The sequence below is a fragment of the Phycodurus eques genome, chromosome 1 (assembly GCF_024500275.1).
Source record: "Phycodurus eques isolate BA_2022a chromosome 1, UOR_Pequ_1.1, whole genome shotgun sequence".
NCBI lineage: Eukaryota > Metazoa > Chordata > Actinopteri > Syngnathiformes > Syngnathidae > Phycodurus > Phycodurus eques.
Window position 1 is genome coordinate 49,002,414 of NC_084525.1, and position 15,659 is coordinate 49,018,072.

Consider the following 15,659-nt stretch of genomic DNA (forward strand, 5'->3'; position numbering starts at 1 on the left):
TCTACATCCTCGGCAGGGTCCTCGAGGGTGCATGGGAGTTCGCCCAACCAGTCTACATGTGTTTTGTGGACTTGGAGAAGGCGTTCGACAATGTGACTCGGGGAGTCCTGTGGGGGGTGGTTCGGGAGTATGGGGTACCGAACCCCCTGATATGGGCTGTTCGGTCCCTGTACGACCGGAGTCAGAGTTTGGTCCGCATATCCGGCAGTAAGTCGGACTCGTTTCCGGTGAGGGTTGGACTCCGCCAAGGTTGCCCTTTGTCACTGATTCTGTTCATAACTTTTATGGACAGAATTTCTAGGCGCAGCCGAGGCGTAGAGGGGGTCTGGTTTGGTGGCCTCAGTATTGGATCTCTGCTTTTTGCTGACAATGTGGTTCTGTTGGCTTCATCAAGCCGTGACCTCCAACTCTCACTGGAGCAGTTCGCAGCCGAGTGTGAAGCGGCTGGGATGAGAATCAGCACCTCCAAATCCGAGACCATGGTCCTCAGTCGTAAAAGGGTGACGTGCCCTCTCCAGGTCGGGGATGAGATCCTGCCCCAAGTGGAGGAGTTCAAGTATCTTGGGGTCTTGTTCACGAGTGAGGGAAGAATGGAACGGGAGATTGACAGGCAGATCGGTGCAGCTTCTGAAGTGATGCGGACTTTGTATCAATCCGTTGTGGTAAAGAAGGAACTAAGCTGAAAGGCGAAGCTCTCGATTTACCGGCCGATCTTCGTTCCTACCCACACCTATGGTCACGAGCTGTGGGTCATGACCGAAAGAATAAGATCCAGGATACAAGCGGTCGAAATGAGTTTCCTCCGCAGGGTGTCCGGGCTCTCCCTTAGAGATAGGGTGAGAAGCTTGGTCATCCGGGAGGATCTCAGAGTAGAGCCGCTGCGCCTTCACATCGAGAGGAGCCAGATGAGGTGGCTCGGGCATCTGATTCGGATGCCTCCCTGGTGAGGTGTTCCGGGCACGTCCCACTGGGAGGAGACCGGGAGGGACGACCCAGGACACGCTGGAGAGACTATGTCCTTCGGCTGGCCTGGGAACGCCTCGGGATCCCCCCGGAAGAGCTGGATGAAGTGGCTGGGGAGAGGGAAGTCTGGGCATCCCTGCTAAAGCTACTGCCCCCACGACCCGACCTCGGATAAGCGGTAGAAAATGGATGGATGGATGGACTATAAATACAGCAATATATCAACGGTAAAAATAAATGTCATCTAATTGTCCTTTTTGGCTCTGTAAATGGACCAAAGTGCAAATGTTTATTGAACAGTGTGAGTGCAGACCAGTGAGGGACAGGAGAGGGTGGGGTGAGCGGGGGATTGTGCCCAAGTAGGGCATGGTTCCAACAGCCTAGCATGAGTACTGTACAGACTGTGTGCCCAGATATAATTTCAGATTTATTTTTTGAAAATACAGAGGAGCCAAACTAGTGTGCGCATGAGTGTGCGTGCGTGTGTGTGTGCTGGAACTAAACATTAAAGGCAGTGCAATTGTAACATTGGAATGTGTGACTTTTTTGTGGCAAGGCCGTGTACTTGGTGGATGAAACAGCAAACAAGCTAAGCCCCCTTGGAACGACTTTCATTCAGGCTGAAGGGTTTCGAAACGTCTTAAGTTTCAAGCCTAAATGAGGAGTTTATTCTGCAACCTTTCAGACTTAAGGCCCTTAAAATTTTTACAACGCTTGTCATATGTGAACCCCGCAGCAATAGGCCCGTGACCTACTTTTGGTTTTTGAAGCCCGACGTCATCAACGATTATGCTGGTTTGAAAAGGTCACTGACACCACATTAGAGCCTCTCAAGGAAGAGAAGACGATCATAACTCATGACACATCCATTCTACAAGAAGTGTTGTCATTTTGACAAATGGTCACGCAGCACCTTAACTTTTTACAAGCTTCCTACATAGGGATGACCTTTGGGAAAGTGTTGGGCTAGCGTGAGACATAAACTGCAACCCACTGTTATATGAGGCCTAATTAGCGGTCCGGCTCTAATGTTGAGTGTCAGTCCAAGGGTTGATGATGTTGTTAGCGCATGATACCCCGAGCTGTGAACGCTGCTGACTCTGCACTGGGACGACGTTTAGCGGGAGGCATTCCTGTTCACTTTCCAAGGAGAGCCCAAAAGCAGCTCTGACATTTGCAGAAATGTTTTTCAATAAAATCTCCATAATCATATTCCTTCAGAAATAAATTTTTTTTTTCTGATATATTCCTTCCTCTGGTGTCAATCCTGAAGATGAATGCTATTTTTTTTTAAATATGCTTATTAACTACTGCACTGGTTCTCCAACATTTGCACATAATACCACTTGAAAACAAGTACTTGCTCTCCAAGTACCACCATAATGACCAACATTAAAATAGCACGGTAGTGACCTAAGTCTTCATTAAAAGTGGGACAGATGATTGGTTCCTAAAAAGTTATACATTATTGCAAGCCACCGTAACATTTTTGCAGTTTGAATATTTACCACTTCATTTAAATTACAAAGCATCCATCCATTTTCTGTACCACTTATCCTCACTCGGGGCATCTAAAAATATTTTTGACAATGCATTTTTTTTTCCATTGCAGCGCGTTGATTTATGCCAGGGTCAGTCGCCTGGTGTGCGGTTGGAATCGGTGGCTGTATTCTTTGAATATATTTTTGCGTAGGGTCACATTGTTCAGTGTGCGGCGGGCTTTCGGCAAGACTTGAGGCAGTGTGGTATTTTCAGTGGTTTTATCTGCATGTGTTGGTAAAGCGTGGCGCATGATATCTGCAGAAAATAAGTTAATGCTGAAAAAGACTGTGATTCTTTTTTTCCCATTTTTTTCTGCCTCTAAATTCTGCTCTCTCCCTCAATCAGTCATCCTTTTGTAGATGATTTTTCTCTTTGGGATATGATCTGACTGACCCTCACACCATTCCACTGAGCGCTCTCCTTTGCACATTGCATTTTTTTACCCTGTCATCCCAACATGCACACACACTTGTATCCACACACACACACACACGCACACACACACACACAGACACACACACAAACCCTGGCTTCCTTGTAGTGCCTCCACAGGTGCGAGGATCTCCTCGGGGAAGGGCTTTTGTGTGCTGCCATTTCGATAAACTCACAAAACAGACTTGTAATCCAGTCAGAATTTCTCTATCTTCTTTCTTGAGCTTTCTTTCACACACGAACACACGTGGGCACAAACACAGCAGAGTAAAACAATCAAAAAGTTTTTTCATCAAATATCAGACATCATCAACCGCGAACAGGAGAAGCACTATTCCAGACAGACACAATCACTCCAAGCATGTCCAGACAGACAGAGCTGGCTTTCAGTGGTTCAGTCCAAATATGTAATTTACATATGCATTAATGCATCTCTGGCAACAGAAATGCCATTTTGGACACAATGCACAAGTCAAGGTGTGATATAAGGTACAAGAGGTGGTGAGTTGAGGCAAATGGGGATGTGAAAGGGTGGTCCGTCCCCCGCCACCGATGACCCACACGCGGATGCACAGATCCAGTCTCAAGAACACAAGAATGTGAACTGGAGATTAAATCATAGAGGAGTGATAAATCACTTCCCTGCTCCATAATTGCTGGTATTGTGTGCGGTCATGTCTCAGTGTGTGTAATGAGTGTGTTGTGGGAGGAGCAAAGGTGCTTTACTCAGGCAAGCAATCTTAACATCCACACACACACCAGGTGTCAAAATTATTTGCAGGGGTTTCGGGACTGAATAGCGAATTCCCATGAATAATTGACAGTGCCCTAAAAGTGATTATATTTGCCTCTATTAATTGTTTATACAAAATTTAAATATACCACAAACTATGAACCCAAAACACTTAAATAGCATTTCAAATGCTTACAAAAATCTTCAAACATTGTTGAAACATCTGGGTCGTGTCTGTATGCAGTGCCCAACCAAGTCTATTATTCCTTTTAATGGACCTAGTTTAGAAGAACACTTCCCATGAGCTTGTGTTCATGGTAATATGAAAAAAGTTTCATATAATCACATAATTTGACGCAAGGATGTCAATATTGGACGTCAATAATAAAAAGTTCAAGTTATTGAAAATAATCAACGCACTGCTGTAAGATGTACTGGCGTACATTTGGCACACACAGTTGTGAGTGTACAGGTGTTGCCGAGTTATTGAATTCACTCCTCTCATGTTCAACGTGGTGGGACGACCTTTGACCTCACAGGCTGTTGATGCTGACAACGGGATGAGGGATGGCTTCGGTCAGACGCCTCTTCTTCCCCTCTTCTCCCCCCCCCCCCCCCCCCCCCCCATCTGTGGTTCACTGGTCACCAAAGAGATACTTGCCAGCGCGGCTGCAAGCACGCATGAGATGTGCGCACAGCTGCACACCCAAATATTACATAAGACACACATGTGTGCGCATATGGCAGCACGGTAGGCGACTGGTTAGCACATCTGCCTCACAGTTCCGAGGACCGGGGTTCAAATCCCGGCCCCGCCTGTGTGGAGTTTGCATGTTCTCCCCGTGCCTACGTGGGTTTTCTCCGGGCACTCCGGTTTCCTCTCACATCCCAAAAACCTGCGTGGTAGGTTGATTGAAGACTAAAATTGTCCATAGGTGTGAATGTGAGTGAAAATGGTTATTTGTTTCTATGTGCCCTGTGATTGGCTGGCGACCAGTTCAGGGTGTACACCGCCATTTGCCCAAAGATAGCTGGGATAGTCTCCAGCACGCCCGCGACCCTTGTGAGGAGAAGCGGCTCAGAAAATGGATGGATGGATATAAATATATACACACACACACACCTGTCTGCTTTTCTCAGTAAATGAAGTGGGTCTGAAGGAAAAACATAAATGTCACAGTCTTGCGACTTTTCACACGTAGTGACGCAAAAATGGCGGCCCCTGAAGGAATTATTATTATTTTTTAATAAATACTAACTAATGTACTGGACAAACCTTAAGTAAACAGCATCGGAGAAGGGGTTCCCCGAGTAGCAGATGAAACAATAGGGTCGAGGAGATATGTTGATAAATAATGCTTTTTGAGCAGTTTCTTTTTCTATAGGCGATATCACATAAAAACCTTCCCCAAAAAGGCATTTTTTGTCTGAAACAAAAACTAAATTTCTCAAGAACCCAACATCTGATTTTCAAGATTCAGGTTGAAGTGGCCATTCCAACCAGAATTAGATTTTTGGCAGAAATATTGTCACGTTGCTACTAGTAACACTTTCTCTCAGTATATAATTTAATGAGATCCACTTTCATTAAAACCATATTTTTGTTGCCTAAAATAGGGGCCTGATCAGAGGGTCCTTATCAGTTCTAGTGCCAGATAAAACTCTAGACTGAAATAAGGATATCACTGGCAGGTCGCCTTTTGATAGCTGATCATAGAACCTGTTATCCATTTCATGTAATTCAAAATGGACACGTGCCCCCATGCTTCCAATTATGACGCTGTCATAATTAGAAGTATTTTGCTCTCAAAACAAAGAAAAATTGTCTTCAGAAATATGTGGGAAACCTGGGTAGTATTACATAACACTGAAGCTTGGGGTTAAGTTATTACTTACTTTTAAGGCTTTGTGACTGATTGTCATGGTTAAGATAATAACTCAAGAGTAATTCTTGGAAACAGAAAACGAGCAATGGTCGCACAAGTATGCCATTTTGTTAAAAACATGTCACTCACACTTACACTTGTGGTCGCAGTCGGGATTGGAACAATCCAGGGCTGTCGAGCATCCAGCATTTATTTGACCACCAAACACTTTCTTCCTATATACATCATCACTACATGCCATCTTCAGCAAGCAGCACATTGCCGTGTGCAAAAGTGACTGTTCGTCTTAAATTTGAAAAAGGCACTGACCGATGGGTGGAGATGAGAACAGGTTTGCTCAAGCATCTTGCCCACCATGCGCTCAATGATAACTGTATAAGCGATTTCTGTCTTTCTAGGTATAATCTACCTAATTTCCCCATACGTTTAAACAATGGACTCCAAGGTACAGTGACTGTTTCCAAGTCAAAGTTAAGTGTTCGTGGTATAAAACACAGTACTACTGCTTTCTAAAGCTATTTTACTATTGTACCAAAACAGAACGATGTCCCTTATTCTTGTGTCTCCAGGTTCTCTTGAATGGTTTCGTAGACCTTCAAGCCCGTTTTAATAAACAGGAGCCCTTGGCCTTAGTTCGAGCCAATCAGATTCAGGCTTTAGGCGAGCAAAACAATTTCCTTGACAACAACTAAAGTGCATTCCAGAATATTAAACAGCACTGACAGTCCCTTTCGTGATGAATGCGCTTTTCTCCTTCCTCCTGCATGCACGAGTGGAATACTTACAGATGTACATAATGTGGACACACAAATGCCGCATTCAGTAAAAACACAGCATGAGCAAATGTAAGCCATCTTTTTTACTTGTTTTAGCCGGAACAAACCTGTCCCCACTAGGAAAGCCTCTCAGCTTCTTTTCTCTCCATTCAGTACAAACAACTTCACGGTGGGAATAAAAGCATAATGTTTCCAGAGAACCTTCCCCCCACACTGCTTCACTTTTTGGCCTGAAGTTCTCGTTCACTTTTTCATCGAACCCCCCTTTCGTGTGCTCTCTGCCCAAAAGGGCATTCTTATTTCATTAGAGTAGGGGGTGTCTTGGAGGCCAAGAGGGTAAACAAAACCTCTGTAATCATTAGCAGGGCATACGCAACCAACAAGCCAATCAGCATTTGGTGTTCTTATAGAAAAACATCCACATCTATATCAGGATGCTTCAGTGAGCGTTGCCAATTCCAATTTCAAAGCTCAGTTTGTGTGGAATACAAAGGCCAGCCTCACATTGGCAGTCCAGGGAGCGTTTGTCAAAGAAAGCATGAATTCCTGCAGCAAAGACTGTGATGTCCGCACAGACGCGCAGATCCCTGGCTATTTCGCTGTCTATTTGGCTATCTGTGCTGTCATCTCTGTTTGTTCATATTAGGGAGGGCTCACTCAGGGACAGGATATGGGGATTAGGTCTGGCCTTTTTGCGCTGTAGCTACACACCACTAAATAGCTCCCATCTGGTCTTCCATAAAGGGTGGCTAATACACGTTAGCTGTGCTCGCATTGCACACTGCCAGAACAACAGCAGCGGATAGATGAACTGCGCTGATATTGCTAGCCACAACACCACTTTGCGCTAAAGGCTAATGTGCCTGGCTTATTGTATTAGATTGGGATAAGAAGAGCCAATACGCACACACGTCAATGCGCGCACACACACCACCGGCATATCTGATTCAAGATACCGTAGCAGCAGGCTAAGTCAAGACTCCGAGTCTTAGGTTTACCTTGAAGGAATATATATTACAGAGCAGCCCACAGAGAAAAATGGAGGTAGAAAGAACAGGATGGAAAAAAGATGGAGAGATGGAAAGACAGAGAATTGGAGCAGTGTGGTCGTTCATGATGGTGAATCCTGACACTGCTGCCGCCCCGCACATATGGACTACATTACAGACTATGTAGACTGCTCCGGTACTATACGTCGTGCTTGCTAATGCGCTTGTGCACAAATACACTCTAAACTAAACCTATCGTGGCTACACTGTGGAAAGACAAACCATTTGCTCCGACACACTAACAGAATTGTAATCCGTTAAGCACCATCAGGGCAAAGTCCATAACGACTAAATCACTGAGGTTAGAAAGACAATCCGCTTGTGATGGTCCACCTGTGGATTATTGGTGGGAATTAATGAGATTCATTGGAAACTATGAGTGCACGATGCCGCCTGCTATTCACTTCACTTGGCACATAAAAACATAGGCAACCTCCTTCCCAGGGCCTCGAAGGCCTGTATGTCTTCATCCATGCTTCATTCCGCCTGACTTTTTGCTTTAAACACACACGTATTAGCGCCAAGCAAACCAAAGCACAGGTCTGCGTTGAAAGGCATCTTGAGTCCATGGGGGGCTTCGATATTAAACCTCCACAACAGGAATTACCCTTTATGACTCCGCATTCTTCATTTTATGCTTTTTCAACTTGCACTCTAAAAAAAAACAAAAAAAAACATCATGACTGTTCAGTGTTCTATTGTAATTAACTAACTCACACACACGGGAACACAACAGGGTGGGGGAGAAAATTTTACTATGGCTCAAAAAAAAAAAAGGCACGGCTTGGAGATTGACTTGTCCATCTCTGGTTTGTGTCACCGTGTCGTTTTTATCACCGCTGGACCCTGGTACACCCACATTAGGCTGCTTAGTGCATTTAGATATAATAGCGCAGTTGCCTATATAACCATGCAGGTAGTGAATAGAAAGCACTTGAAAGAACCAGCACATGTACCTTCACCATAAAGGCAGCTATAAATCTTTAGGCAACGGAAATTCATAAGCAACGGGAAGGTTGTTAGACTTTGTCAGAGTCGGGTAATGGTGTGGTTCCTGTGGTTGAATCAACATTGCTGGCCAGTGATTATCATAGCTAACTGTAGGCTATTGTGTAGATGATCATTAACGCATCTGGGCCGGATATACAAACATGGGTACTCACTTTGTTGACAATGATCCAACGATGACGCCAAATCATGCCCAAATGCCCTCTTCATCCTCCTGGGATATAAACAGGGGAGATACATCACTGTCAGTATAAACATTTTAAAAGCACACTTTCAATGCACAGACTATAATACTTTTTTGAAAAGTACATTGTGACATTCCTTGTGTTGAGTGCTTGTGACAAGCTCGGTAAGCTCACTGGGCTGCAACTCTGCAGTGACTAAAATAGCCTTCGTATGCAACATGCTAGCTCGTCAAAATGCTAAATGTTAGCATGCAGCAACTGGCTGTGACATAGCCTCTAAACAAAACCAGACATACAAATACTCATTCTGGCAGGTTAAACACACAGACGGACACGCACTCACACACAAACAATCAGGAGTGCCATGTGCAATTTCTCACAGATCTGAAGAAAGCAGCACGTTAGGGCCTAGAAAAGCAGCAACAACCCAAAAGAAAAGGTTGTATAATTCAGAATTTGATAAACACTTTCAAAATGTTTTCTATTTCCTTCGGTGCTTGCTGCCAAGTGTCTGGTAGTGGAGCTGGCATAGCTAAATGAGAACAACATGGACACAAATATGCCCGTTAAAGCGCACACACTTCATGCTGAGCCACAGAGTTGGGGTACATCTCAAGAGTAAAAAAAAAAAAAGCACTTCCAGTACTCGTCTACGTCAAATATATTTCACCTGTACCTTGACAAATAACAGTAGAATATGGTTAGAGTCTGTATTTATACCGTATAGATAGATAGGCGGATTGCATTTATGGAAAACAATCTGTGACACCTTTTTCAAGAGTTTGTGTTTTTATTTACAAAAAAAAGAGTGGCCAAAACAAGTTTTATCCATTTTTATTTTAAAACTGTCTCGTGTAAACAGGACTAGATGCTAGGCATGTGATACCTTTACGAACAAATAAATAAATATGGCTAAACTACTCCAGAAACTGATGGTGGGAAGAGAAAAGAATGAGAGGAAGGCACAAAACCACGTTGAAGAAAAACAAACAGAGTAATTAATCATGCTTAGATGAAAGAGAGAAATAAAAGGAGGTGTGGAGTCTCAGCACGGGGACTTCTGTGACATTCAGACTGTGCGACCTGACATACCCCATCAGCACTACACACACGCACGCACGCATACACACACGCACACAGTTGCTCCTTGGGGGCATTGTCGTAATCTTGGGGGTCAAAGAGCAGATATAAGGAAAAGCCACTCACTTAACAGTAAATGTGATCTGACCTGGAGATTCCAATGAAATATGAGCGTGGTTTGGATTTGGTGAACACTGTTTGCAAGGGTTAAAACACGACATTATCCTTACTAAATATTATAGAATAATATCAAATATAAACTCATTCATTTTAGTTCAAAATGGTACAAATGGACACTATTCTAATGCATTCTATAACTCAAACCTGAAGAGCTGAGTTTCTGCACACAATCTCCAGTGCATATTTCACTAACATTTAGACAGCAGTTTCAGAAACGTTTAATCAATTATGAATCATGTAAAAGCACATGTAAAAACAGACATTTCAACCAGTGGAAATCCCCAGGTATTCATCATAAGCTGCCAAACAGTCACACATACTCAGACGTTATTCTCGCTGTTCGGATTTCCCACTTCCCCCCACGTCAAATCTTCATGGGGTCCTATTGCATTAATAATAATAATAAAAAATAAAAAAAGTCACAATAAAAGTGGGAGTATTTGAAAGTGTATTTTTATAAATAGCAATTACATCTTGCATGGAAATCTTACCTAATGTCTACATAAACATACAAAGTGATGCAAACATTCAAGTGTTGAATGGTGTCGCGCTGATAAGAAATAAAAGTGTGATCTTCAAAAAGGCAGGCGAAGGCTAATTACCGCAGGCTTGTCTGGTAATCATAACCAGACAGAGAAAAACAGCAACTTTGAGGAACATAAATAGGGAAGTGTTGTAGTTGTGAATGATAAATGACTGAACATGTTGAAAGATGAGAGACCATCACATGTCCTTTTGCGGTATCAAAGATGAACTTGACACTGATGTGTGTTTGTGTGGACATTCAAACTGACCTGGTCCATAGGGAGTCTGTGGTTGGCATGCGGCGGTCCTCTTGGGAGGCTTCTGTGATGTATATTTGCAGAGTGCAAGTGGAGAGAATGGTGAGGATGATGTTGAGGGTTGATGCGATCTTCCTCATAGTTATCGGCCATCATCTTCATTCTGCTCTGAGTCTGCACACCAATGAGAAAGCAAAACTATTCGGTTATTAGGCTGCTGATGGGCTTTCTCGGGGTGGAACATGTTGAAAGCCATCAAAGACGTTAAAAAGCAGTGGTGTTGACAACACCTGACAGGTGATAAATTACATAAGTCGGGGGGTGTCTGATGGAAACACCATAAGTCTGTCAAATATTATCCATTTCTCAGAGTAATAAGACAAATGGCAGTAAGAAATGTTAGGAAGTGTTGCACAAACCCTGAGGCTGCAGACATTCCCACACTTGCATTTTAGATTCCAGAGACCAAAGTTATGCTTCAATGTCTGTCGTCCTGGATGTCCCAAAATGGCATTTTTGTGTGTTTGTGTTAGAGAGCGTGTGTATGCGAAATAGGCTGTAGTTCTGCTAACATTTTTCCACGGGAATAGAGATAACAGCCTCCACAGACATTAGGCTGACTTGTGTAAGGCCAGCTTTCAAGGAGGTAGACATAGATGGAGTGAGTGCAGTTTTAGTGACAGGTTCAGCTCTATATTTTCAAATACTTTCCCAGGGGTGGGCTTCGGTGCTGTAGGTGCCGTGAGGCTGAAAATGAGTCGAGGGAAAGATAGGAGCATGGCTGTAATCTAAAATGATGTGGCATGTGTTGAGTCAGCCTTAAATGAAGAGACCACAAGCCATGGTCAGCTGTCACAGATACAAGGTAGATACAGCCTGGGGACACACCCGCTGAGATAAGCAGTCAGTGCCTAATGACTGAGGAAATGAGGCAGGCAGGATCACACGAGAGGATGTGGCTCATATTAAAGAGCTTAGCCGTTCCATTCAATTGGAGAGGAGCTCCTTAGATAAGGCAAGAACCTTGACACCATGGTTAGGGGAGGAAGGACGAGGGGTAGGAGGGCTCAGACAGACAACAAGATGCTTAAGGACTCGACTGAAGTTGCCTGCCCTTCTTGACCTCAGGTGTTGACACTCCCAGGTGTGACTAGGTGGAACAACTGTTACACAGTGGACACCTGTCATTGAGACTGGGACAATTACATACCACACACATGCACCCACTCACACGCACACCATACTGTACTAAAACATAAGCCCCCCACCTCCCCCCAAAAATAAAATTATGCTTATGTTGAATTAACTGTCTGTGTCCTTGTACATAAAGATAAATATTAAAGTGGAATGTCAATTCACCAAGGCTCAACAATCCTACCGTTGTCCTGTTTATGTCTGATTTGATTTTTATCATAAAGATTCAAGCTTTATTATTAGGAAATTTAATTCACTGCCATCGACGGCTTTAGAAGTCAAATATCCATGTTAACTGGGAAGGCTGGCATTGAATGAGTTAAGATACTATAAATGTTGAGAAGAGTAACAGTTCACACATTCCAAGGGATTATTCCTCTCAAGAATTCAATTGATGTTGAATTGAAAACAGTACACATTGCTTATGCTCTAAGTCCCAACTTTCAACAAGTAATAAAACTTTGCACGAACAATTCTGTCAGTAAAAACAATAATAACAACAATATTTTGTATAAAATGACAGCAAAAACAGAGTAAACAGATATGTAATAGCATCCAGGCCTGATTGTAGATTGAATCGGCAGTAACAGATCCAGGTGGCACCCCTCAGTGGACTGGTCAAAGCAGAGTCATAAAAAATGTGTCATTGTTGGCGATAGCCTCTAAAACCATGCCCTATGTGTTACCACAAGAGATTTCCAACCTGTTTGTATGTATTGAATGTGTCTCTGCATGTGTATCCGAGTGCAGCTGTTGGTGTAAACATATCACTGCTCAGCTCACAGCTGCTTGGGTCAAGTCCTGCCTAAATCTGAAGCTTAACCTGATTAGAGCAGAACTACATTAACACATGGATACATGGAAGGACTTGAGATGAACTAGACATCTGAGGAAAGTCTTCAAAAAGTTTTTAACCGTGCTTTCTTCATTTCTTTAATCAGGTCTGTTTGTAGGCATGTTTGTGTTTGTGTGAGCACGCATTCCTGCCTAACATTACACATATTTTTCCCAGTCGGAGTGACTGAGACACAGTGACCCTGCTTCAAGCAGACCGATTGTATTACATAGATTCCTTCCAACGGCACACCTCAGAAAACAGTATTCATCTCTCCACAGTGGAGGGATGAATTTCTTGGGGATGGATGCATAATTATCTCAGACCTAAAAGGTGGAGAGGTATGACTACAAGTACAAATGCATCATTTCTCAGTTTTAAAGAATCGCTGATGCTTGGGGACAGACTATGAGGGCACATTCGTTCTGACTCTCCTGATGAAGTCTAATAATTACAATTTTCAGGTGCGTGAGTTAATCTAAATCTTTGAACTTCAAAGAATAACTGGAAGTAAGAAAGCATGGTTGATCTTAGACCGCAAGCTCACACAGACACACACACATACACACACACAGACATAAACACACACACACACACACACACACACACTCACACGATATGCCGAAAGTGGTTGATGGAGAGGTCAGACAGGGCACAGCTATCTGTAAATCTATCTTCTTCTCCAGATCATTTTCTCCTCAGAGCCCCCGAGTCCCATAATTCTTTGGCATTTCCTGGTCAGTTTCTTTCTACCGGTGGATGTTGATGATCTGAGGCGGGCAACCTATCCTTCACATGTCAGTTGGTCCAAAGACAGCAGGAAAACGTGTGGGTCTTGTTGGGAGACGTCACGAGAGCTCATGAAAGGAAACGTAGTGGTATAAGATCTACTCTTGGGAACTACTAATCTTACAGCCTTCATAACATGAATAGATTTAGTCGTCGCATGCTTTAAGGGCCCTGGTGTTAGGTGGTCGTTGCATTGCCTGGTAAATCCATGCGCTTGGATGTGATATTTCCAAGGATTTATATGTGTATCCCAGGACTTTGCCAGAACTTCAAAATTAACAATCCTTCATCCCATCTTCAACCTTCATTCCAGACCACATTGTTGCAATTACAAGCCATCACATCATCAGATGTAACTGTAACCTCTGCTTACCCAACAGGAAAACATGATGAAACCAATGGTGATAAACACATAATAAGCTTTCCCAGAAATCCCTTTAAAAGAACTGCAGTGCCTGATAATTGTTTACGAGGCCGGTACAAACATGCAGGTAGGTGAACATTTACCACTGCATCCTATGACTTTGAAATGGACCATGTTTCCCAGAATGCCCTCTGATTCAGGACACAGGCAGACTCCCTGCTGTTGGATCATTATTGCTCGTGTTCATTTTGGTTCAGTCAGCCATGTGTTCTGACGAGCACCTAATAAATCACATACCTCGGTTGCCATTGGGTTGTAATTGAACAAAAAAGGTCAATCTGGCAAATAGGTGATGACAATTAACATCTGTGAGACCAGAAGCTATCAGACAGGATGCTCCGCTAATGACTCACCCCTGAATCACATGCAGGTCTGCATTATATAGACGTAATTGCAGAAACATTCCTGCCGTATCAACTGAAGTGATATTTGCCTTTTGCTTGGATGTGGAACCACAGCAAAAATCTGGTTTGAGGCGGAGGAGCCAATTCTGTTTACAAGAAATTATTAACTTCTGCCTGTTCTTGGTTTAAAAGTACAAAGTTTGCCCGAGAGGCTGCTTTGCAAGCAAGGCCTGGCGATCTGCAGCAGGTTTGAATTTGTCGTCTTGCTTTGATTTACCAAAGCCACAATGTCCTAAATTGTGACCACAAGGCGAGGCTCCACATCATTCACATGCCAGTCACCCATTTAAACCACAATTGCTGTATGTCTACTACATTCTTCATAGCTTGGTGGGCTGTGTGTGCTTTATGTACCTGCTGTTTGAGTTGGTGCATGAGCCGGTCCTTCTCCCGCTTTAGAGCCATCACTTCCTCTTGGGCTTTCCTTCGCTTTGAGGGAGACAACTCCATAAGGGCTATGTTAGCATCCTTCTCACTGATAGCTGCCAGTAAAGCTTGCTGCCTAAGGAAGACATGGTTCAAAGATAGTAAGAATTTAATCATACGATATTCATTTCATATGTGACACCAATAAACATTTGGCTAGTCTTTATATGTCTACAGATGTCACAGGCATTCTGCAATCGAGAGACATCTTTCAAGAGGTCTGCTAAGTGCTCTGGTACCACAGTGTGACTCATGGTCACGTAATAATGTAATGAATGAGAAGCCTAGGGGGCAATGACATCTTCCCTGTGTCACTGCTGGTTCCCACGAAACGTGTACAAATACTGTAAGGGTCCACAGGTGCAGAGGGAAGAAGCTTAATCATACACACGCAATCAGACATTCAAATCTACACCCACTATGCGGGGGAAATGATATCCTAAACAGAACGGTGATGACTATACCCGGGAATAAACTTGATTTTGTAAATACAGCGGTGACAAATACACTAGTTACGTGCACTAATGTAAATGCACGCCTCGAAAACGATGGGCTAAATGTGGAGTTGGTCACCATTTGAAATCCTAACTATTCCACTATTCCCAAAAGACCTTGTACAAGATTATTGTTTCTGTGAGAATTGATGAGGTTTGAAGACAATGTTCTCAGATGAGACAGCCTGTCTCATGATCTATGTTTGATGGATTTGCGGTAGGGACATTCAAGTTGTTGTTTTTGTTTTTGCTCCACAACAAACTTATGCAAGTGTGCCCTTACGGACTTTGCTTGTTTGTGCAAACAGTCATGCTGGAACAGAAACGTGCCTTCCCAAAACGCTTCCCGAAAAGTTGGAAGTAAACAGCTGTCCAAAAATTTGCAAATACAAGGTGATCTTAAACAATAATGTAAGATAAATTAAGAAAAACTAAAGCCACTTTCACATTAGATTTCTAGTTTAAAAAAGATATTTT

At 43.3% G+C, this 15,659-nt stretch overlaps 1 protein-coding gene across 2 annotated transcripts in view; it reads right to left on the bottom strand.

Annotated features, from left to right (window-relative positions):
- The window catches only part of LOC133413262 (ERC protein 2-like), a 135,420-nt gene that overhangs the window by 28,334 nt on the left and 91,427 nt on the right, over positions 1 to 15,659 (bottom strand). For both annotated transcript variants that reach the window (XM_061697410.1, XM_061697401.1), the window contains exons 12-14: positions 14,617 to 14,764; positions 10,629 to 10,790; positions 8,545 to 8,603 (exon numbers count right to left, since the gene is read on the bottom strand). In XM_061697410.1, the coding sequence (XP_061553394.1) occupies positions 8,577 to 8,603; positions 10,629 to 10,790; positions 14,617 to 14,764 (337 nt within the window). In that variant the 3' untranslated portion in view covers positions 8,545 to 8,576. The remainder of the gene's footprint in view (positions 1 to 8,544; positions 8,604 to 10,628; positions 10,791 to 14,616; positions 14,765 to 15,659) is intronic.